The sequence below is a fragment of the Alosa alosa genome, chromosome 7 (genome assembly GCF_017589495.1).
Source record: "Alosa alosa isolate M-15738 ecotype Scorff River chromosome 7, AALO_Geno_1.1, whole genome shotgun sequence".
NCBI lineage: Eukaryota > Metazoa > Chordata > Actinopteri > Clupeiformes > Clupeidae > Alosa > Alosa alosa.
In genome coordinates, this window is record NC_063195.1 from 18,330,452 (window position 1) to 18,356,043 (window position 25,592).

A 25,592-nucleotide genomic window follows, 5' to 3' on the forward strand; every position below is an offset into this window, starting at 1 on the left:
TATATTTTTCCAGTGAAACTGAAATGACCCAAACAACCACCAGGTGGCCCTTGTGAGCAGGTTTAGGAAAATCGGCTTTTGCCGCTTTGAGTCTATGCGCGCCAGTATGCTACAGTTTGGACCATATATTTTACCCAACGTTTTTTCAGTTGTTTCCATAATATTACCCCCTGATGAGCTTTCATTTCGATGGCTGATAGGCCTACAGTACGTCTACTGCGACAGTCTGCAATAATCAAACAATCCAAAAGTGAATTAAATCCAGAGGCAAACTGAAAATCTTCGGTTTTTAATATAGCCTACCGATACGCTGCTCCAAACGACACGCAGTCTCAAGATAAAACTTAATGTTTATTAAAGTGTCTTTGTTATTTTATGAAGAGGCATCTGGCTGATTTGTTTATGTTTGTTTTGCTTTCATTAGGCCTAATGGTTTAGCTCATAAGGTCACAAGGCCAGTGGCTAGCCCACTTTTCAGGGAAAAAAAAATAAAAGGTCTCATTTTCCAACGCACCACAAAACATCTTGCCTATTCGTATGGGGCTTTCTATAGTTTCAATATGGGCTGTAATGTGAGACAAACAGCAAGAACAAAATAGGTTGATTTATTTCACTTAACACGCTGTCCAAACCCCCTGCGTGTGGAAACCTATCATTTAATTCGTTGCCAACATCTTTTTTTTGTCTTATTCAAAACAATTCTTAGGTATCCAACTTATCAAACTAGTTTCAAAGGCAGTCCATAATACAAATGAAATTGAGGAGAACGCATTTGCCGTGCCTGCAGATGACAGGACCAAGTGCATTTCTCACAAGGACTAATGAAGGTGCTAATGTGGCTATTAAACTGCTTTTCGCTAATTGAAGTGTTAATGTGTCTTAAGCTTATTACTTTCAATAGGCCTACTGTATAATTAAGTACATGTAGCCTACATTTAGGCCTACCATTTGCCTATTAACCATTAGCCTACAGGCAGCAAAAACGAGGTTGCCGTTTTGTGATTTTCTGGTAATATTAGATAGGCCTACTGTTACAATGTCAGATATGTTACATTTTAACACACATATTTGTGCTTTCTACTCCTTATATTTTCAATAACAGGTCTAAAGATGAAGTCAGAAAAGTGCTTCAGAGAAAACTTTTTTTAATTAAAATAATTAACTTTATTGTTACAATACAAATGTATACAGTGCAGTGAGCTACAGTACAGTGTTCTGTGTTCTTCAGAGCAGAGTGAGTCCTTAGGAATTCTTGCGTGTTGTACGGAGGAATTCGTTGATCTTGTCAATACACTCTTTCAGTTCCCCCCTGTCCATGTCAGGAAAGTGTCGCTTCAGTGTAGCAACCACGAAGGTCCTCACATTTTGAGGCAGTGCTCGTTTACCTCTAGAACCATCCCAGTTTGTGGTTTTGCTCCATGCCTTGTAGTTCTCCTCCGAGATAATGTGCCTGAAGAGCAGGCATCCATATCTGCCCACTTGGCCGAAGCTCAGTGTGTGGAGTCTAACATGGTCTTCTGGTCCAAAATGACGCAAGCTCACATCTGGACGTTGACCAGTCATTCGGATGCTGTTGGTTAAGGACATCTGATAATCTAACAACACTGAAGAATCAAATTCTGGAGCAGTAGAGTGAAGAGCGGAATGCGGTTCTCCTATCCCAGCTGACCCCCCCATCTGACTGGTCTCTCTCAGCCCCTGCAGCTCTTGTCGGAGGTTGTCGGTCTCCACTCTGCTGGCTAACAAGTCAGCTTTCAAACTTGCATTCTCAGCAAGCAGTTGAGCTGCTCGAGTTCGTTCCGATGTAAGATCCGCTGTCCTCGCGGCTAGACGGCTTTCCATATTAGCCATCCAGCCCTTATCGTCACACAGCAGCATCTTGGAAAAAATGTAAATGGAGAAAAGTCGTGAGTCATGCCTTAGTTAAAGAGAGGATCCCTGACTTGTTGGCTATTACACACTTGTACACTATACAGGATAACACTTACCGGCTTTTTTGTGACGAGATACACTGCTGTGCCTTGCCGCAACGATGATGCTGGCGGACATTTAACTACAGTCTGTAACACAGAGACAGAGATAGAAGGTAAGAAAAAGAGTTTGAAGAAGGCCCCATGCTCATTAGGCTATATTAATGGACAGGTATAACACTGATCAATCAGTCAATATTTCTGGTGGCCTAGCGATGTTTGGGATTAATTAGAAAGCTTGCTGATCGTCACAGCTTGCATCTAAATCTGTAGGCATTTTGGTAGGCCTATTGAGTCGGGCACCCTGCTTGACAAATTATGCGCTCAATCTCCCCAAAATAAACACAGGCAGGAGGACATGAACGGACCAAGATCCTGAAACGAGAGAAACAGATGTGCACTACACCTGCTTTTCATCCTCACAGCAGAACTGTAGCATTGAATGGAAAAGACTGACTCTAGAATCCGGCCTGTTAAATTGTTCTTTTTTCTGTGATTTTTTGACTAATCGCACCCTGCTTGCATTTGGATAAAGGAAGTGGTTAGAGGTGCATTTAACTGTGCTCATATGCTTAGCCTGCGCTTCAGCCCTGCACTTCGTTCACGTGAGTAGTCAGACATGGTAAGATTGCTGCTCTTTCCTCTCTTACGATTACGTATTCAACTGCTAATTTTTTAAGATCCCGGGGAGAAACCCTCAATTAAATAGACCTAGACTTGACACCAATACTGTGCCAAATACGGAATAAGTCTAGTCTGGGGATCAGACTAATCTGAAAGTTACATTTTGTGTGTGTGTGTGTGTGTGTGTGTGTGTGTGTGTGTGTGTGTGTGTATCTTATGACAGAGCTGCAGTTCTAGAGATTGATATTGCTTTATGAGGGACGAGTGGTTACCTGAGCTGCAGCTTTGACTGCTGTGCTGCTTGATGCTTGATTGTCTGTGGAAAACAAGGGACGAAACAGCATTACTGAGAGCTGTCAGCAACTGAAATAAGTACGGCTTGTGTGCATTGTACGACTGTAAGACTGAGAATTCTTTAAACTTGAATGCGTACAATCTGGTTCCAAATCATAACAAAATGCTCACACACACTAATCTTACCTGTCTTGGAGGTCATGGCACTAGCTGATGGTGTGGCCGGAGCCGCTGCTCCTGTTACCGCAGGAAGGCTGCTAGCCGGGTTGGCTGAAGAGGATGTGGCAACTCCCACAACAGCTGCAGCGCTTTGGGTAGGTGCACAGGCAGTTGTCACGGAAACGACCCCTCCTGCCCCGCCGTTTGGGTGCAAGGCTCTGGCCAGAGTCACCAGCGTTAGGGCATAAAATAGAGACAAAGGCATAAAAATAGAGACAAAGAATAATCCTGGTTCACAAACCAAGAGGCCAAGTGTAATAGTCATGTAAAGCAACATACCTAATGCCATTGGTAATACCAGTAGTAGCAGCAGTATTCACTTGGGGTGCAAGTGGGGTCTTTTTGAGCTCCTGAAACGATAAAAAAAAGTACGGTCAAGTATGTCAAGAATTTCAAGTATATCATCGCAACAGCTAAATAATAAAAACAAATCTATAAGATTATTAATAAATACAAAGCTTTGTGGCTCATCCAATCCTTTTCAACAGGAGAAAGAGCATTTTGTCAAAGCGTTCCTTAACAGTAAATTTCTCCTGGCTTCTGAATTTAAGTTTAAAGAATTTATTTGAGGCTCCATGAGATCTGTTTTCACCACGCAGTCGGCCCTCCTTTTCAGTATTACCAACTTCTTTCAAGGAATAACACATACAAAGGTTTGCGTTGTTAACACATAATATTCCGGTGATGTTCGATGAATATTATATCTTGTTTTTCTCTCCCCTGAATTGTGCCAGTTTGCTGTCCCTTGTGCAGAACACTGTGCTATGTAATATTCTATGTGATTCTGTACTATGTAATGCTCTAAAACCAGACTGGAATTTGTCAAAGATGCTATGGGTGATCAGGTAGGAGGAGGATGATTGTGAAGAGACCATTTTCTCCTGAGAACAAAAGGTAGTAGCTAGAGACGAAGTAGCTAGAGACGAAGGGTAGTTTAAAGATGGGCCTGTAGTTTATGATTAAGGCGGGGATCACATTAGCCAGCGGCAAGCCGCAGGTTTCCTATTGTTCTCTATGGTTCGGCAGCGGAACGGTGGCAACGCTGGCGTAACGCTCACGTTGAACAAGCTGAGCGTTGAACTTGGTTCAACTTTCAAAGTGCAACGCGAGCGTATTCAATTGACAAACTGTTTGTGTTGCTTAGGAACGAGGTAAAACGTATTATGGTCTGAGCGTTGCGTTATGTTTGCCGCTGCCTAAAGTGATCCTCGCCTAAAAGAAGGGAGCTGGAGCACACTGATTACTTGCAGTCTTTTATTTTGGTGCAAACAGACTAACGTTTTGATACATCAGTGTCTTCCTCAGAGTCAATGATAACTAGAGATGAGACACCCAATATATTGAAAACAGATCATTGGAACAATTCGAGAATTTCAGCTGGATAGGCTAAGATGTAATTGGTCTCATCACTGTGTCATTAGGTCCCACCCCCCAACACCAGAATATAATCAAGGGTGAAGGCTAGCACAATTGGCACACAGAAAGCAGATCATTTCTTAGACTAAAATCATCATATATCATTAAAAACGAGATGTAGCACATTATCAAAAAAACAAGAGACCATTTCATGCACAGTCACATACAAAAGTTACAGTTCATAGAAAGCAGGACAGATTCAGTTCAGTTCTTCATTAAGGGCCGCTGGTAAGCTGAAGAGATGTAAGATAAGGGGTAACCTCTCTCTTGGAAGCATTCACTCATCTCAATAGCTTTGCACTGGAAATCTGTGACATTGCTGCAATTTCTATGCAATCCTAAGAATTGACCAATAGGAATGGTTCTGGATCAATTGTTTTGGATGATTACTTGTCTGCCATCAAAAGTGTGTTACAAGCGTTACGTGCGTTAGTGGTTTGCGAAAAATTGTAGTCTCAATTCTTTTGTCATCTCCCTTGGATAGTGTTAAGTCTAAAAAGTGAATCAAGGATTCATGCTGTTCACAGATGACCGTTGACAGATGAAACTGCCAGTTTGACCCTCGCGTTGCTCTCACAAAGTAGGAGTAGCTGCATCATGTCAAGATATGAGCTCCAGAAAGCAAATGTTGCATTCTCTGTACTTTTTCCTCTGAACAAAGTCAGCATATTTTGAACACATACTATCAAACCACTGATCTGCACTGAAAACATCCATCAAACCACTGATCTGCACTCAAAACATCCACCAATTTGTCTGGAAAGGCACATTTCATGTCAGTGATGACATCCATGTACAGTGTTCTCTTGTGGTGGCAAGGAGTCCAAGAAGCTGGTAAATCTGATGCGCTGCAGACTCTCAGAGAGAAGTTTATGAGCTCTCATGGTGCGATTGTAGTCATGACCATGTATTACCCAATTGATGGATCCTGGGGCAACAACTTCAGATTCAATGAGGGTATCTTGCAGTCCTGCATCTCCAAACCTTTTGCCTAAAACGCTCAAGTAGGACATGCATGTATGGAATTCGCCTAATCTAATGGCTAAACGTTGTGTAAAGCCATCATTCTTCCAGCGTATTTGCTGTGCCTTGGCATATATAGCCTGGTCAAACACTAAAACTATAAGATCCAGTTGATCTGCACGCTTGGGGGTGTCGAACCCCAGCTGGGAGAATTCACAAGTCAGCCTCTTCTTCAACGTATCCTGTCTGCAACACAACAAAACAGTGACAATTAAGACTTACAGGAGTACCATCAAAAGCACCATTTCCAGCCAGCATGCAGGTAAATATCAAGCATAATTTACTTCACAAAATTAAAAAACCATGGCATCATTAATCGGACTGTTGACAGATAAAGCTGCCAGTATGACTCTCGTGTTGCTCTCACAAACACACACAACAAAACAGGGACAATTAAGAGTTACAGGAGTACTATCAAAAGCAGAGTGGTGTCGTCATACAATACATTACAGGCTAGAACTTATCTGCCATACAGCACAAAGATGCACAAGAAAGGCACACATCATCACAAACCACACCACACACACACACACACACACACACACACACACACAACAATACACATCAGCTGTTCTCCTTGTTGCCAACTGGTACATGTCTGTGCAAACAGCAAGACTTAAAAACTGTTTCTGTCACACACATTTTGTGTAAAGCCAGCCTTGCACATAAGTAATAATAAAACTTGAGAAAAATGTATTTCAGTTACCTGTAGTTTGGTTGATAAGCAGCCTTTGGCGGATGATCCTCTCGCAGAATATCTTGTAGCGGACGTCAAATATTTGCTCATTCCTAAAACACATAACAATGAGATGTGAGCAAATGAATAAGTGTTGTGATTGTGTACACATACAACAGAAGGCAAATTGGATGTTACTTATATACTGTAATGTTAAGTTAGTAGCTCCTTGAAATGCAATATAATAAATAACGTACCGTTCTTTCTCTGGTTTGGCAGGCCTCGTCAAAAACCTAGTGTACCGATTGTAGCAGCCGTTATGGTACTGCACCTCCAGAGCCACACAGTCTTTGTCTTTAATATGAATGAGAATGCTTTCGTCCTCCTTCAACTCAGCAGCTTTCTGCAATTGACCTTAACGAAACAAAAAGGATAACTCTTGAGTTTGTTGACATATCTCTCACAAATAATTGTACCTTTCAGTCACTCAACCACAGTGTGTGTGTGTGTGTGTGTGTGTTTTTACTTACCTGCTGTTAATGTTTCAGCCTTTGACAGAGGATCCCTTTGTCGTTTGCCTGCACAACACTTATGCACAGGGCAGGAAGGACTGGGCCGGAGCCTGCAATTGGCAGGCCTGACCTGGATCGGAGTTTCTTCGATGGACTCTGGACCATGCTGCTAGTAGATGTCGATGGAATGGCCTCGAATGCATTGTGGTCTTCCGTAACTTCCCTAAGCTCTACCTCACGTGCGAGACGTCTTTCCACCTTTGCTATAGTCTTTTTGTCCGTAAACCTACAGTAGCACGTATGATGGAAGCCAGCATCCTCGGGAATGTTTTCAAAATCCACATCTAGACAGTGTTTGTAGGTTTCAGCCACGTCCCGAGACTCACCCTTCAAGCCGAGCCACTGTTGTAGGCATGTCTTGAATGCATTCCATCGAGTGGTGGTGAAATCATTTACCTCCTGGTGCTTCACAGAAGCAATGTGCATATAACAATGTTTGTGTTTTGATCATTTCGATTTTTCAAGACTTTTATATATGCTTTCCTTGTTGTCGGTACTGCTTGATGAAGACATGGTAGCAGCCATCTTGCCATTCTGTTGACAAAAAGCAACTACCGTATTGGTGTAGAACGATCACGTGTCTTTAGCCTTGTTGCATAAATAGAACGTTCGATATGTCCGGGTGGTCACGGTAGGCCACACGACTTCCGGTTACGCTAACGTTATCTCCTGTCAGAGAGAGAGCTATATTAAACAAAACCAGTAGTTTAGTTAGACAGCAATTATAAGTCAATTAGAGAAAACGAATTACATTTCAGCGTCAATCCAGATGAACGTCTTTACATTGTTGCCAATGTGTGGAAATTCATCGAAATACAATGGAACGATTAGTTTTCATCGCTTCCCAGTGGATCTTGGGGTGAGATCAAAGTGGCTAGTCAAGATCCGCAGGGATAGCTTCACTCCAACTGAATACACTCGTGTCTGCAGTTGTCATTTTCTTTTTGAGGATTTTGTAACGATCACTGGGGGCAGAAACGACTAAAGAAAGGCAGTGTTCCTTGTTTGTTTGCCTGGAATGAGTTCAGCGTACCAGCACCTCGGCTTGCTTGTCTGGCAACGTCGGCAGAGGCCTCCTTCCCCTGACCTACCGATGGAGCAGTAGGGGTTAAGTCATTTAGAGACCTCAGACCAGCCTCAGACGAGTCCAGGAAGTGACGCCAATTCCGTAACTAAGTACATAATTTACTTTACTCTTTATGGAGAATACAGCGGGAAAACACATATTTTCTTTTACAGTTTATATTAGGTAGAAGCTTTTTATCATTATTCGTAATTCAAATTTATTTATTAAATAACCAATCGCAACTGACTTTCCACGTGATCTGCCAGAGTCAGCTGGGAGGAGCTTGTGACTCACGCATAAGGACTCACGGCAGATATTGCGAGAAATTTTGGTTTATGGCTATGGTTTAAATGTCCTTCCTATTCATTAACATGAACATGATGACTGACGAAATAAATTACTATGATGTTTAATAAACCATTGTAGGCATACATTTAACAAGTTATTATTATATCATATCAATTAAGTGTTTTCTGTAGGCTAGGCTATTGTGTGACATGCTTTACACTACAGCATAAAAATCAACAATAGGCTATCAACACATTTGCAGTATCGTATAGTATAGTGTTGCAGAAATCACATACAAGAAGGCATCCTCTTGATTGTTTATTGAGTGTATATTTTTGCACATTCCAACATAAGGAAGCAGCATGAGGAAACGTGTTGTTTTTCTGCCTTATGTTCTAACTAATCACCGAGTAGGCTACAGCTGTTACAAGAGGGTCTGGCGTCCCTTTGTTATGATGCACTTCCTGCGACGGTCACTCGTCTCTAAATGACTTAACTCCCTCTCCAATGGAGTCTGACACCGAGGTGGTCACAGAGAAGGAAGTAGTACATCGAGATCATGCCTACTGTGACCCCCACTACTGCACTTGTCACACATCAGCTGGCAGATGAACACGAAGCCCTGAGGAGGAAGATAGAGGAGCTCCAACAACAAGTCCAATCACTGCAACTGCAGTCTCGGTTTGGACTCCAACACCTCCAAGGATCCGATGAGGATATTCGTTTTTACACAAGGTTGGTCCATGTTGTTATGCAATTGTATGTAGTAGCCTAACTCTCTATGTGTGTATGGGTTGCAGTGGGGGTTAGAGTACTGAAAATCTCTACTCAAGTAAAAGTACTCCCTTAAAAATGTACTCGAGTAAAAGTAAAATGTCCTTTTTGAGAAACTTACTTAAGTAAAATGAAAAAAGTATGTCATTCCATTTTTAAAAAAAATATTTTTATGATGTGCTGGAAAGTGTAAAAAAGTTAATACGGTTAAACACAGCACTTGTACTTTTTTTATAACAAGGTAAAGCAGGTTCAGTAGGCCAATCAAACATAAATGCCTATAGGCATATAGTTGCCTAGGGCCACTCACCCCATCTACCATTCTACCTATACCCTTCTCTCTCCATTTCTCTATCTCAGAATGGACGAATTAAATATCATAAAAATATTCAAAAAAATGGAACGTACTTGTGAATTACCAGAATGGACCACTGGTTAAGCCATGGGCAATATACAGAAATAAATGGTCTAGAATCAGTTCACAAATCAGTTTACAATCAGTTCTAATTTCTTTGTTGAAGTTTTATTGTTCATTTTTACGAATCTATACAAAACTTGAACTGATATATGTTGCATGTTTACAAACATCCACAAATGTAGGGATGTCATTGTTCATTTTTACAAATCCATACAAAACTTGAACTTATATGTTGTATGTTTACAAACATCCACAAATATAGAGATGTTATCGTTCATTTTTACGAATCTATACAAAACTGATTTATTTATACAAATCTATAAAACCTGAACGGATTTAATTTAACATGCAAAAGTAGAACTGATTCATGTAAATGATTCTAAGAGTAGCTAAATAGTAACAGTAGCTATTTCAAACACACAGCCATGTAAAAATAAAAAAAGAAGTGATCCCCTTTCTCCCTAATGATTTGTGTAACCTCTGCATCTTTGTAGATTCTTTGGATGATCACGTCATCCTCTGCAAACACCACAAAGTCACACCACTCCATTCCACTTATCAGAAGCTGGCCTTGGATCTGCCAGTAGTAGCTGTGCTGCCGTTTTAATTGCATTGTGTTGCCATGCAACTTCAAGTACTTGCAATCAACATAGCTCTTGCAATTTGAGCATTTAATCTCAACCAAACCATACGGAGGGTTTTCGGTTGGGTCAAATACAACCCCATCAGGAGAAGACCCTAACCAGGGGCATCGGGGTGGATGATAAACCCACAGGGCCAATAGTTTGTGTTTGTGACCCTGCAGTACTCCTCCGTGACAAAAGGTTCAAGTACCAGGCCCCTCTTCATGGCAGCAGTCTGAACTGTGCCCTTCCAAATCCTCTGAGCGAGCTGCTGTGCTGCACTCTCACCTCGAACATGGCACACTTCTCTAAAGCGTGAGGGCGTTAGCCGTGGTCTGCGAACCTGATGCCACTCTGCAGATGAGCTCTGGTCCCGCGTGGAAGCCTCCACCTGTCTGGCCATTTCAATACTTGTCTGCAGGGAGGCCAGGTGAAGTTGTTGTTGTACACTGCAAACAAATTGACAGGCTGTAGGCTCCAACCTGTAATCAGCCAACGGCAGAGGTGGAGGTGGAGGTACATCTGAGTGCAACTGGATGGTCCTGGTGGGTGCTACTGGGTGCTGAGAGGCGATGGCACTTCCCTCCTGCACTTCCCCTAGTGCGGACTGGACTAGTGGAACATCAGAACTAATGGCCATGGTGGTGATGAGTGGCGCCAAGTTCGCAGGGAAATCGCTATATACCTCAGCCACTTTGAGCACGTCCAGATCAAGCAGTTCTGCCCTCAGTGCTTTGAGCATGTCCACATCTGGCAGTTCTGCCCTCAGTGCTTTGTAAAGTGTGCTCCTGTGTGTACATGGTAACATGCTGTGTTTCAGATGTGTTTATTTTCAGATTTTAATCATGTTTTATTTAAATGATAAAAATACTCAAGTTAAAACATTATTTACCTTACACCATTTCCAACCGTCCTTTGCTTGGGTTTGGCTGACAACACGACCATGTCTGGCTTCACACCCTATTGATAGTAATGGTCTTTAATGAAAGCAATCTTTGCACACATACCAATACAGCTGACTGACTACACTATGAAACAGTGTGGTTAATAAAGCTCTCAGAGCTTGGCTTGTGCCAGCGTTGCTGTTTCAGTGCAACTAAGGACAGGGGGTACAGCACTGATCTGAAGCTGTGAGTAATGTGCTGTCTGATAGAGCAGTGCAACATTGTGATTGCACAGTGCCTTACCAGCCACACATGAACACACAGCCTCACACAGTTGCACCGGGAATGAGTGCTCAAGTGTAATCTTTAAAATAAAGAGAGACAATTTTACAAACTAATTATATTACAGATTACCATCTTAAATATAACACAGGCACAGGAAATGGAACAAAAACAACATTTCAGATTGTTAGTCATGGTAGTAGGCTTAACCATATCATATTAGTCATATTAGTTAACAAATGACCAAAAATAGTCGTTTTTAGTTCTGTTTTTTGAACATCAAAATATGTTAGTATTACATCTGTGAGATGTTAGTAGGCTATTACAAGTCAAAAACGTTACATGAATACTGAACATACACATAACTGAAACTTCAACTAACCTACAACTTACAAAACTTAACATAAGCTTAACTTATATAAATAACAGCAGTCACAACCAGTTCCTGGAGTTTTCATGAGGGCTAGGTTAGATATTTGAGTGCTACCTTCTGCCGATGTTACTGATACAGAACCTAGCAACACAAAACCCACAGGACATGGTGGAGCAGAACTGGCTTGGAACAACTCAACTATCTTCGATCCTACTCTGAGGTCGTGAGGTTTCTCATTCTTCCTCAGTGACCTATGGCAGGTAGCTCGGACACTCACTCTCCCTGTCTCTGGCTATGTGTTTGACACTGAGTTAAGAATAATATCATGCTATGATCAAAACACTTAAAACGAGATAATATTCGTCAGGCTCATTCAATGTTTACCGGTTAGGCTAGGCTACTAGACTAATACAAAGCATAGTAAATGAACTTACCTTCGTAATTATCAATGTAGCTGGAAATACACATTTTAAACCCCTTCTCCCGTTTGCTCTTTGGGGCTGATGTTGAGGATTGTATAATCCTATGTACACCGTTAACTGTTATCCTTGGCCGGTCCTGCAAGCATCGTGTGTAAAATGCCATCTTCCTTGTTGACTAAAGTTAACGTTATCGTTCTCGCTCTGACAAGCAGCTGCTCGCTGTCAGACTTGCTCTGACAGAAGTAACCGGAAGTCATGCGGCCTACCGTGACAACCCGGAAATATCGAACATTCTATTTACGCAACAAGCCTATTGATAGTAATCTGCCTTTTCATTTTATGTTTTGCTTTTTCATTTTTACTAACTATGTAACATTTATTCAGACACAAAACTTTCAGTGTTCAAATGCAGTGAACAAAATTGAACTGATATTTATGTTCATTTTGTTTAGTTGGATTAGGATTATTGCTGGGTTTTACTGGGTTTTTTAGTTTTCAGAGACATTTGAGACAACACTTTTGTGTGGCTGAAGATGTTCACAAAAACCCCTTGGTATTATAAATCTCGTTCAGGTTGGACATTATCCAGCAATAACTGCATCCAATTCTTTTAGCTACATCTAACCTAAATTCCGCACCGGCATCAACCAATTCACTCACCTCTTGGACCTTTCTGCTGTTCTCCGATGCCTGGTTAGCAGCTCCAAATTTCTTGACTAGTCGGGCGATTCTGGCCTAGAAAATTGGGAAAAGTCAAACATAATGTTAACGTTAAATAATCAAAATGTCACAGAAGACAACTCAGAGATACTGTAACTATCGACAACTAGCAGTTGTGCAGTCATACTGAAACTGTAGCCTCACTTGTACCTGCATCTCATCTGTTAATCTTTCAGATTCATCAGTTCACTTGAACACATCTCACCTGTAGTGTGTTGAGTGTGCCCTGGTGCTTGGTAGCACAGTCGATCTTCTCCACTCTCTCCTTCAGCTCCTGGAGAGTACGGTCAAACACAGTCAGCTCCAGCACGCGAAGCCGCTCCTCCACCAGCTTTTGCACCACCTGAGACGGAGCGAGGGATATATATATATATATATATATATATATATATATAGAGAGAGAGAGAGAAGGGTGGTGAGGGCAGGGATAAAGAGAAAAAGACAGCAATGTGAGATCAAAGCTAAGAAATGCACAACGTGTGAAAAAGGAAAATATAACAGTTTTGAACAATGTTTTGTCACATCAAACTATTTGGACACATCACAGTACCCACCTTAAAACATGCAGGGTACAAACTGTACTGCTTTATCTACATACAGCTCAACAAATTGTCAGGATTGATTTCAATTAATTCAAGAATTTTAAAGAAAACTTTTAGAAAATTCAACATTTTAAGTAGTTTTTACAAAAATTCAACATTCCTTCTGTCGACCCCACTCAAACAACAAAACAACAAATGCACAAAAAAAAAACCATTACAACTGTACATTACATAGCGTGTGTGTGTGTGTGTGTGTGTGTGTGTGTGCGTGTGTGTGTGTTGACGGCTTGGCAAATATCTGTGTCCAACGCTTCCTACTGACCTTCTCAATTTTCAGGCGGCTGCCAGCAGCACCGTCGGTGATCTTGAGCTCTATCTGCGCTTCTACCTCCAGTTGGAGGCCCTCCACCCTCGGCCGCTTGCCCCCCCTCTCCTCCTCTGCGGTCGCCTCTCCCGCCTTCTCTTCGGTCTTTTCTCCGTCCGGACAACGTCCGCTTCTTGCTTGAGGATGTGGCATCGGTGGCTGTTTTGATGGAGGGGGGGGGGGCAGATTTTGAAAATACACAACTCAAATGGTCCTACCCTCTTTCCTCAAACGCTGGCCCTGACTGCACCCATTCGAAGAACATGGACACGCAATCATGCACGATCGAAAACTCAGATGCGCGAGAGCGAGCCAGGCTAGCGTAGGTTGCACTATATGAGCTCTAGTCTCCATACATACATACATACAATCGCTTACATCAGCTTCCTCCCCAAGCAGGTTAGTTAGCTAGCTAGTTCTACATTCTTTATTCACCTCCAAAAAGGTTGCAGTTCCACAAATGCCCAAAGGCGCATGATTTTACATACAGTACAAAAAAAAAATACAGACTTAGGAACTAAGAGACATTGACTATAAAAGATTACAAGCCAATAGCCAGGACCACAACACTGCAATTGTTTGTGTTAGCCACATGTAGCTGCTAATACGCTGACGGCAAGAGGCCATAAAGACCCGTTAACTTTGTGGTTTTACTGTTGTGTAAATGACAAAAATACTCCATAACATGTCGCGCGGGTTAATAGTCCATCGGCTTTTCAGCAGAAAAAAATGCCACAGCCGCATCTGTTTGTAGACCTTCCTGATCCTTCAGTTGTTGCCAACGTTGGAAAGCAGCGCCTAGGATGACTCTTGTTTTCACCTTTTCTCTTTCAGCCGTTTTGTTCGCAATTGCTCTCTCAAATATAGATTTCCTCTTTACGTTTGCTAGTGGTAGTTGTGGTAATGGCGTCTTGTCTGCCATTATCTTCTAGTTAGGGATATAACGGTATGAACATTTAACCTCACGGTTATAGTGACCAAAATTATCACAGTTTTCGGTATTATCACGGTATTTCTACAAGTGTGTTCAATATGTTCAGAAAGCACTGATAGGCCTACACAAGCTGAAATAGTTTCAAAAACTGTCCCGTTCACTTTTTTATTCATGTTTAATTGGCAATGTGCTTATAGCTTAACTTACCCTACCATAACTTGGAGTTTGCTATTTCTGTTATTTGGATGCAATGAGTGAGACCAAAGTAAGCGTTCAAAATAAAACGTTAGGCTACTGTATCTCCTGATAACGTGAGTGGAATGGATTTAATGTGGACACGAACATAAAAAGACGCAGAGTGGCTACAGTACATGATACAGTGCACATTTTGCGGTGAAAAAGTTCCGCCTTTCCAAAATCAGGTGTAGCCTAATCCGAATCGTAGTTAAAACCATCAATTAGACAACAGAATCAGTAGGGTACCAGTTCTGTTCCATTGTACCAGGCCTACTGTATGTCAAAAGCAGGCTCGGATGAAGCTGGGAAGGATTAAAAACACGGTTTCCACACCGCGGTAATCAACAGTGATAATCATGATATTTGAAATGAAAACGGTAATTATTATCGTCAACATTTTTTAGGGGTTAGGGGATATAGCGACCGCTTTGATTGATGAAGGGGTCATCTTGGCGTGAGGGGAGGGGTATAGTACGACCGCTTTGAACTTACTGTCCAATGATTCTAGGTGGTCTTGGAAATAATGGATGGAGTTTTTCGAGCCCTGCCCTTTCCACAGATGATTGACTTGTTTAATTTCCATTTCAGTGCTTCCAACTCAGTGGGTTAGGAATAGGATTTCATGTGATTTTGCAAAAATGGCCAAAAAAAGAGAATCCCATACCCTACCTTTAAAAAGTGAAGTCGTTGACAACTTCAAAGTCATTGCCCAGTCAATTACTCCCCATCTCTTTCTCACTTCCTCTATTAAACGTGTCGAGGCGACCTTTCACCCACCTGCTGCAGAGGCTAATTCTGTAGGGCTGGACGATTGAGAAGCCTTTCCCTCATTCTTCTTCGACTCTGTCTCACCCTCCTCCTCCTCCTTTTTCTCATTCCCTTTCTCTTTGTCCATATCCATGTCTACCTCCATCTCTCCCTCTGTCTTCTCTTCCATTCTTCGTTCTCCGTTCTTCGTCACCGCCGCCGAGGGCTTGAGGCTCTGGGTGGACGGAGAGGGGGACCGGGACAGAGACAGTCCCAGGTGCGGAGGCGCAGAACCGGAGGCGGGGGTGGCGGGGGCGGGCGAGTTTGAGCTCGGCCCGTTGACTGTGGCCGTCTTCTCCTTCTCCGTCTTCTCTTCCGCTGGTTCTTTGCTTTTCGCCGTGGCCTTCACACAGTCATCAGAATGTGTGCCGTTCACCATAGGTGCCGGGATCGTCGAAGTTGATGAAGACGGCGACGACGAAGGTGGGGTGGTGGCGTTTGCCGATACTGACGACAGGGTGTTGTGGAGAACTTCAAGCTGCGGTCGATCTCTTGCCTTCATGGTTTTTCGGGCGCGGAAGACTTTCTTTTGCGGCTCCTCTGGAACGGCGACTTCCATTTTTCACCTAAGAGAGAGCCAACGAGAGAGACGGAGAGAGGAAAGGCGGATGAGAGGGGAAAAAACAATTTTCACACACAAACCTCTATTAGTAACATGAGCCCTATTGACACACCTCTATTAGCTTAAACAGCCAAATTATTTGACATTATTAACAACTGCTGAAGATCAATGCTCCGGTGAAGCTAAACTAACAAGGTCAGTGACTATCAACTTCCATGCCTGCAGTATCTGATCTCTTTCACTAGGGGGCACTACAAAACAACTGAAATAGATGACGATCGAAAACTCATGAAAACGCACGTCTGGACATTTTATCTGGATATTTTATCATAACTTGGCTTTTGATGGTTGCCGCTTTGAGTCGAATCAGTGACGCATGCACGTCAGGTCAAAACCAGGCCATTTATTTTCGTGGGTTTATCACTAGGTGGCAGTCTCGCCAGGTCACTGGCGAAATGTCCAGATCGTGCCTTTTAATGAGTTTTCGATTGTCATCTATTTCAGTTCTATCAGAGAATGTCTAATAAGGGGAGAACCACCACTCTCGGGAAACTTCCGGTTTCTGAACTGGTTGCAGTTCCTGTTCTGGTTCCACATGAGGGCGCTCACGAATAAGTGCAGAATGAATGGAGGTCTATGGAGCTGTACCCCTCAAATCCACTTTTCTCGGGATATAATTTTTTGCCCAGAAATTTGAATGTTGCATGCAAAAGAGGGGGCAGAGAAAATACACACCGCTGAGTATTATATATTTTTGAGTTACTTATTTGTTCTAAAAAGCCTTTCAAATGCGTCAATGACGTCGTTCATTAGCAGAAAGCTAATGTGTTGTGGGCAACAACGATCCAACCTGTAATAAATCGAAAGGATGCAAGTACTTGTTCATTCAACTTTTGACCTATAATCCATATTGATCTTGCAGAAACCACAATCCAATCTTCGATTTTTCAACGACAACCAGATGAGAGACACATTTAGCCGTCTAGCTCCATAGACCCCTATTGTTTTTGCACTTATTCGTGATCGCCCCTAGCGGAACTGCAGCAGATTGCAGGTACAATGGAGTTAATAGGGAGTGATCCGGCTCTCCGTAAACGGGCTCTGGTTCTATTCATCATAGAGTTCCCAAAATCGCACATAAGGTGTGTTGGAGTGTCTATTTCGGGGAGGAATACGCAATATTGAGTTTTTGGCACTCAAAGTGTTAACGTGGCGGCAACGTCAACCTTGGTTGGGAAAATCACGTTGCGGCCACGTGATGGCCACGTTAGTGTGCTTGCTGGGATATCTCCCATTTCTAGCAAAAAAAAACAGGGATTTTGATGAAAACTAGCCACTGTTTGGCTTGGGATTTCTTAGGAACAGAGGCATGTAGAAATAAACGGTTTATACCCACTGACAGCTTAAAGTCTCACCTTTCAAACGAGCCATAGTATGTGTCCATAGCTATAACATAGAATACACTGTGGGTCTACAAAAATCGTCAACAATGATCTAGATTGCTGGCACTCTGGGCCAAAGCTTCCGAAAACAGTGTGGCATTCAAAGTGTTAATATCCCCGACATTTACAGAAGAATAAAAATAATAATAATAAAAACCATTGACTAAGTAAAGAAGACATAATGCTAACGTTAGCTAGTTTACAAAGTTGTGAACACTTGTCAAGAGAATATTTTGACAATTACTTAACTTAACATTGCATGCTAAGCAGCATCTTTAATTCTGCAAACACTCTGTCAGAAATCGCAGTCAGATCAGGCTGGGTTCACCCAGCCTATCTGTCAGTTGTATGCAGCTGTAATCATAAATGTCTCGTGACTAATTTGTAACGTTAAATATTGGAGTAACGCTACGTTACAGGACAACTAACGAACTAATGGTGGCTAACCTATCCTAGCTATCTAGCAACACAAAATGGTCTAGCACTTACCGACGAGTTTTCCAGCGTCAACTCAAATCAGCATTCGTTCTTCTAATACTCCAGGGATTGACAGGATTTTGTCCAATATACACCTGAGATGCTTGTTGCAGTATGTTACCGAAGCAACGTTAACTTATAGTCCAATATCAGGGTGACAGAAAAAGAACGTTATGATAACACTGTCTCTAGTGGTTCGCGGTGGTTCACTAGCTGTACTACAACAACCCCGCGCGTTCCCTCTTCCTGCCATCAGAACCGCACAAAGCAGCGAGACATAATGGGGGTTGGGCTTCGCTGGACAGCGTGAGACGAAAGAGAATAGGCGCCTCCCACTAGCTAGTCAATAATATTTTTACCTGTCCTCAGTGTGTAAAAGACCGAGAAGCTCATTGTATCATATCATGTCAGTTTCTGCAATATGAGTTGACAGCTGATGGTGAATGTGTCAGATGCAGAATTGTAGCCTATATGTGGCAGGCTATCTCAGCCTGGTGTCTCATAGGCTTGCCTATCTTTTGATATAATTCATTCGTTTCCAAACTGAAATTACAGTTGCTGGAACCAAGAGTGATATTAATGACAGGATTGGAGGGGAGAATGGTCTCTGAGCTAATTGATCGCTGACGCTGACTTTTGGACTTTTTGAATATTTCCCCTTGAGTTAGGTGGGCTAATTTGGTCACATAACTTCTCTGTGGTGGAGAATAGCCTACAGAAGATCCCTTTAGCATTCAAACTCCAGTTCAACCGTATATTGCTTTCTCAGTTAGGCTGTACGAATAGAATGAATAGAACTGGTGAATAGAATGATGAATAGAACTAAAATTCATCACTTCAAACAAATTCAAAGTATGGTTGAATGGCGCCCCCTACTGACCAGCAACTATCTGCATGGTAAATCAGTGGACCAGGGCCATCGTTGACTAATTAATAATTCAGTGAATACTGAATGATTATAATATCTATTTCTGCTTTTGTGAGATTCCTGGATTAAAATGTAGGCCTGTACCATTAACATGTTCTAATGTTTGCTGAGGTTTCTATATATTGGTTTATTTTAAACAATATAGGCCTACAGACTGTATCTAGTGTAAATGGCAAGTCATTTTATTAGGGAAGATGTGAATGAAGCATGCGAAAGGCCATGATTAAAGAATTTGCTGCTTTTTCTTCCTCATGAGTTTCAAGACAAGAAACAGATTAATGTGTTTGTGTTTATTCAGTTTAAAAATAAGTTACAATAAATAGTACATAATATCAAATAAATAATTAGCACTGCAAAAGCACTTTAATGGAAACAACAGCATTAATGAAAAGTGATATTAAATCAAAGGAGAGAGACTTACTGCGAGAGACCAAAACAGTCTGAGAGATATGATCAGTGTATTAGTTGGGCTTACAGCAGTAACTCATAAAACTGGACAATGGTTCTAGAACCTCAGAACGGTTCCAGAGGATCTCTTGATAAGTCAGTGTGCTTTTGGCTGATGAACGTTGATAATGAAATATATTAATATCATAATAGGCTGAGTTTAGAAGAAAGCAGTACCTACATACACACAAGAGCATGGACTATACTGATTGAGTCTGTTTTTATGGCATAATTTTCAGTTCTTCTGTGATTATCTAATTGTGGTTGCAACAATGTAAAAAAAAGCACTCAACAGACACTAATAACAGTGTACACAGGGAAGCGAAAGACCACAACCAACACACATTCATACACAAACGCACACATTCAAACACGCACACAAAATCATATTGATATGATTACATCAAAATTGAAGTAACATGACCCCCCCCCCCAAAAAAAAAGGAAAGAAAGAAAAAAACGTAACTTCTGACACTAGAAACAAGTTCTAAAGTCAGACTTGAGATCATGTAGTTTCATGACTGGGTAGTTTATCCCAGTTAAAGTGTCCAAAAGTGGTGTACAAATTACTGAGTGTGTATTACAGAGTGTCTTTATCAGTGCAACGTTAAGTGGGATTCATGGCAGGCAGGAGGGCTCTGGCATGCTTTGGATTTGACCTGCAGTGTTGATAATTTCGGAATGATTTGTATTGTTGTGTGCTGGAGGGTCCATTTGGGCGCCATGGCACTAGGTGGGTTGTAAACTTTGTACTGGACGAGGCTTTATGGAACAAGAGAGGACCTAGTGGTTGATTCTCTTGTTCCCGTGGCAGTACAGCCCCCCATCCACTAGGTGGCACTAGACTAAGAAGTGTACTAAGGACCAAAAGGTAAACAAAAACGGCTTATCCATTCAAGGCAAAAAGAACATGAGAATACTATTCATTTTAACAAGTGTGAAATTAATAAATTCTTAAAAGCACCTTGTGCTGGGTTCGTCTAATTAAATAATACTGATTAAACATCACCTTGTCCTTTCTCCTCTCTTTTCTTCCCTGGGTGCTTGAGGACAGGGGAGTGTACTATTGTAAGCTGTGTAAGAGAGTTGAGATAGGACAGTGGTGAGTGTGTGGCCAGAACACACGCTCACTTACACAAGGAAAAGAAAACCAAAGCGTCATCTCGACAGGAAAAACTCGGGCACAACAACGAGCTCCCTTCGAACATGCAATGATCACATGGCACGACACGAAAACAGTTTAAGCTAGCAAAAGAAAAACAAATAATTTTTCTCTCTCTCTTAGTTTTTATTTCTCTTCCTCTCTCGTTCGCTCTATGTCATTCTCTCCAGTCTTCTTCCTCCCTTTCTCTCTCTTTTGCTCCATCTCTCTCTCTCTCCTTCGTGCCTTTGTGCGGTTCAGAGGTTGCTTTCCTGCGTGTCCGCTGCAGTAGAAATGGGATGGAGGCCACCGTTGTCGTTGAGGCGTTTGGCGCGGTACGTCTCGTAGTGAATGTTGTGGGTCACCTCTTTCAGATCCTGGAGGTGAGACCTAGTCCAAAAAGAAAGAGTGTAAAGGTCAAAGCTCAAATGGTAAAAGTGTGTAAAGAATTGGTGTTGGCTTGGCTAGTGTGGGGGATTTCTAGAGGTCTGTTTAAGGCTGTAACCAAGACCTTTCACTAGTAAACACCAACAATGTTAATAGCCAAAAACACTATGAGGTGCAATGGCTTTACTGTTTCTATCAAAAAGTATGGTTAAGTCACTCACCTGATGATGAAATCTCGGAGTAGGGAGAACTCACAGTGGTTCAGATTTTCAACTGGAGAGAGAGAGAGAGAGAGAGAGAGAGAGAGAGAGATAGCAAGTGAGCAATGACATCTGGAGCATCCTATCAAACCATCTCCAACAGTATCCTTAAGACAGACTGCTAAGTAAAGCAACATGTGTCTGAGTTGTACTGTATAGACAAACATGTATGTGACTGAAATATCAATGCATATCAGAGACACTTAAAACAAAAGACGCTTTATTCAGCCAACAGGAGACAGCTTGAGCCTTACAGGGAATCCCCACTACATCTGAGCGAGCAACTGTTGTGTGGCATTGAATGCTCTCTGTCCACATTGAATCTGTTAAATATGCCCCTCTAGGGGTGTGAATCTCTCATGTAAAAGACGATTTAGGGGTGTAAAGATTAACCGATACATATCGGTATCCGTTTTTAACGTGTAAGATACGGCTACATCGATACGTGATGTAGATGTTTCAGAAAAAAACTGAAATGAACCGGTCGTTATATCGATTTACTTGTTATGAATCGGTTAACAACGTTTTCTGCTCCTCATATAGCCTACTCTCATTTACGTTCCAAGCAGCATGCCCATGTATGATGATACGATTCGCATCTAGATACATGGGCACATGCCCCCCTATTGAGTCGTATTTCTCGTTCAAGAAAAGGGGCGTCCAAAAGTTCTTTGCATTGCATCTTATTGCGCTGTGTCGCTCAGGTCAGGGCATTCCAACTGAAAACAATGTAATTAAACTGATTTTATCGCCAATGCTCGCTCACATCACATGTAGTTAGGATTTGGTGTGTGTGTGTGTCTGTGTGTGTGCGTCACTCGCAAACCCAACATGTAACAACGTCGTATTCAGTGTGACGGAAGAGCTGGAGAACACACTGCCACCAGTAAAACGGCAAATAACTCACACTGATGGATTCATTGCGTCTGACACACCAATTCAATCTGATCACTTGCAAATTACAGAGCGGACTTGAGTCTGTCTCAAAAGATGCAAACAAATCCCATTTGCCTGCAGTCTGAAAAAACATAGCAACCATGCCACCAGATGCAGGCCATACTGAGCACAAACACTGGACAGGAAGCTCTGAGCACCGTGGACAGAAGATGGTCAGCGCTGAGGGCATTATTCAAACCGAGGGAGGTGAGCGCTGTGAACGCTGAATTTCATAGGATTTGTGTAGAAAATAGCCGCCATCGGTGCAAAAAACGTGATTGGTGGACACAGGCCCTAAGTCGTAAAATGGATTATAATCAAGGACTTTAACTTTGAAAGGAACAGCTTCCACTGACTGGCTGGGTAATCTAGTCAGAATAATTCAGCCAATCACAGAGCAGCGTAGCCAATTATGAAAGCAACTGATCCAGCAAATGATCCTAGAGTCTGTGTGTGTTTGAATGGGAGTCTGTGTGTGTGTGTGTGTGTGTGTGTGTCTGAATGATCGTGTGTGTGTGTGTGTGTGTGTGTGTGTGTGTGTGTGTGTGTGTGTGTGTGTGTGAACGACAGACACATGAACAACTACTAGAGCAACAGCACAGGGAATGTGTGTGTGTGTGTGTGTGTGTGTGTGTGTGTGTGTCTAAATGAATGGCAGAAGCAGGAGCAGTCATGAAGGGGGCATTGGGGGAAGATGTCTCTGGGTCTTCGCTGTGAGATCTGAAACCAAGTCAAGCGAAAAACCCTTGATGCCAGCCATCCGTAAAAAAAACATGCCCACTTCCCAGTCTTCTCCTCCTCAAACACACACACACACACACAGATCAGTCCCTCTGACCAAGCTTCAGGGCTGACTGATGCACAAAATCCGCTGTGTGGATGACAGGAGAACTCAAGCTGGAACACTCCGGTGATGCCACACACACACAGGCACACACACACACAAACAGCACATACTCCACACAGTCATGACTTAACAATACAGTACACTTACTCATACCACGTAGCCTAAATGCAATATCAACACCATACTGAACAAAACAATAAATGTATGCAATATTACATCAACATCATACTATAGAGATGCACAGTTCACACAACGCCACACAATATCAGACAGAGTAGCCTGCTTAATCATACTATGAAGTCATGCTATCAAATACAGTATAGCCTACTTAGTCATATCTTGCATAGGGCTGTCAATCGATTAAAAAAAATAATCTAATTAATTACATACTCTGTGATTAATTAATCTAAATTAATCACATATATCATTTTTGCTGTGAAAGTATTTTTAATATTTAAATTCAAATGAATCATTGAATAATCAGCATTAGTGACATTAAAGTTCAAAGACTCTTTTATTATTATTTTCACTGTTCAAATAATTGCCATAATAATCTATGATATGACCTAATATGCTGAGGAAATAAATTCAAAAGTGCTTAGGGAAGAAGTTTTTTTTCACATACAAGGCATTTCAGGCCACAGATATAACCTAGGGGACACAATGAAAATAAATTAACACTCCCCTCAATGTCAACACTTATTTCTTTGCATTGATGTGCGACTACAGAGTTGATGAACTCCGGTGATATGCAAATCCTTGCTGCAGACATTGCAGAGGACTTTATTTTCAACACTTTATTTTTTATCAACACCATCAGGCTGTTTTTTTAAAGTAAATGTTCCAATCAATGATCCAGGCAGCACATTTTCTTCACTCTCCTTCATTTTACAGTCTAATTTTTACTGACTAGAACGGCTCGGGGTCAAAGGTCATACGGAATCGATTAATCTGCACTCATTTTTTTTAATCAGTTATTTTTTCTCAAATTAATTAATCAAAATTAATCAGTTATTTTGACAGCCCTAATCATGCATATATCATCCGCACTTAAGTCATGCTATCAAATACAGTATAGCCTACTTACTCATATCATGCATATACCATACACACTGAAGTCATGCTATCAAATACAGTATAGCCTACTTACTCATATCATGCATTTACCATACACACTGAAGTCATGCTATCAAATACAGTATAGCCTACTTACTCATATCATGCATATACCATACACACTGAAGTCATGCTATTAAAGACCATATAGACTACAGAGTTAGTACCACGGCCTAATACCATGTCACAGACCCCTCATTACACTGACCCATCTGTCCATCTTCACCATGACAATGGGACTGGACAGAGGGGCCATGAGCAGGATGACCTGATTAAATTTAATTAACCTTGGGGCTCCGTGAGTCACCAACCATGTTGGAAAATATGCTCCGAGTGGCTAGATGTGGTTTTCTCAGTGATGAAGGTGCAGGAGGAGTTCAAGCTCCTTATAAGGCCCTGATCTGGATATGACTTCCTGTCTGTAGTATATTAGTTACTGTACAGGTAGCGCTGTCAGATAACTGACACAGTGTGTTTGTTTTTGACCCTCTTCAAATGTAATATCACTTCTCTCTCTCTTTCTCTCTCTCTCTGTATTTCTCTCCCTCTCTCACTGTCTGTCCTCTATCAGATTATATATCATCCCTTCCCTCATACAACAACAACACACACACACACACACACACACACACACACACACACACACACACACACACACACACAGACAGATGTGCCCTCAAGCATCAAGCCCAATGTGGCCCAGTAGCAGTGATCCTCATATGTGTGTTTGCGTCTCAGTCTTTGCCAGGAGCTAGTCAACACACATCACTCTCTATTACACTGCCCACATCATGAGGCTCACGTCCAGATACTGGAACAGGATACAAGTCACCCAAATGATATTTACACTTGGTCCACTCTACTCCAAGTACTGGATCTGGACAGAAACAAGGCACATCCTATATGTTCTTGTTATTGTAGGGCTGTTCACAATTAGTTTAATAGTTGACATCTAATCTCGACTGGTTTGTACTGTATAGGTGTCGCAGAAACAAATCAACATGTTCACTATCACTCAGCAACACGAAAAGCTTAGCTACCGAAATTCTAAATGACAATTTTTACATGTGATAAAATGTATATTGTTCAACGATGCACAGGGTGAGGCCGTAACTATATTTCAGATAGAAGCTCAGATAGAAGGGGCCCTGTGGCATAGCTATTATGGCAGGCAGTACACAAAAAGTCCACACATCACGCTCACTATCACTTAACAACACATAATCTTAGCTACTATGGGGTAGCATGAAAAACTGATTATTTTGTTTCCCAAAGACTTTAAATGAGAATCTTTGTGTGTGTGCTGATGACATGCACAGGGTTCAGTTCTATTTACAGCTCAGTGGGTAAAGGATGGCAGAACCTCCGAGTCCATCTGTGGCGTTGCCATGGTGAGCAGGCTGTATGCTAGCCTGGGGTAGTAATGGCTGTAACTCAGTTCAGTTTGCACAGAAACTTACAGTCCAGAGAGGCCCAGTGCAGGGAAAAGCTCAATAGGCTAAAATGTCTGGGTCTCCTGCC

General features: G+C 41.9%; 2 protein-coding genes across 5 annotated transcripts in view; both read right to left on the reverse strand.

Annotated features, from left to right (window-relative positions):
- Positions 1 to 1,128: 1,128 nt before the first annotated feature.
- LOC125297041 (activating transcription factor 7-interacting protein 1-like) lies at positions 1,129 to 15,635 on the reverse strand. Of its 2 annotated transcripts, XM_048247186.1 has the most exons (9): positions 15,499 to 15,635; positions 13,509 to 13,709; positions 12,850 to 12,987; positions 12,585 to 12,659; positions 3,387 to 3,457; positions 3,075 to 3,265; positions 2,867 to 2,910; positions 1,989 to 2,060; positions 1,129 to 1,878 (listed from the first exon to the last, which is right to left on the reverse strand). In XM_048247186.1, the coding sequence occupies exons 2-9, from the start codon at positions 13,701 to 13,703 to the stop codon at positions 1,243 to 1,245; spliced, it is 1,422 nt and encodes a 473-aa protein (XP_048103143.1). In that variant the 5' UTR covers positions 13,704 to 13,709; positions 15,499 to 15,635; the 3' UTR covers positions 1,129 to 1,242. The 2 variants fall into 2 exon arrangements, with proteins under 2 accessions (XP_048103143.1, XP_048103144.1); XM_048247187.1 differs by lacking the exons at positions 1,129 to 1,878; positions 1,989 to 2,060; positions 2,867 to 2,910; positions 3,075 to 3,265; positions 3,387 to 3,457 and adding exons at positions 8,744 to 10,751; positions 10,856 to 10,923.
- A 3,577-nt stretch (positions 15,636 to 19,212) lies between these two features.
- septin3 (septin 3) overlaps positions 19,213 to 25,592 on the reverse strand; it is a 16,989-nt gene continuing 10,609 nt past the window's right edge. For all 3 annotated transcript variants that reach the window (XM_048248747.1, XM_048248749.1, XM_048248748.1), the window contains exons 9-10: positions 21,134 to 21,185; positions 19,213 to 20,915 (exon numbers count right to left, since the gene is read on the reverse strand). In XM_048248747.1, the coding sequence (XP_048104704.1) occupies positions 20,783 to 20,915; positions 21,134 to 21,185 (185 nt within the window). In that variant the 3' untranslated portion in view covers positions 19,213 to 20,782. The remainder of the gene's footprint in view (positions 20,916 to 21,133; positions 21,186 to 25,592) is intronic.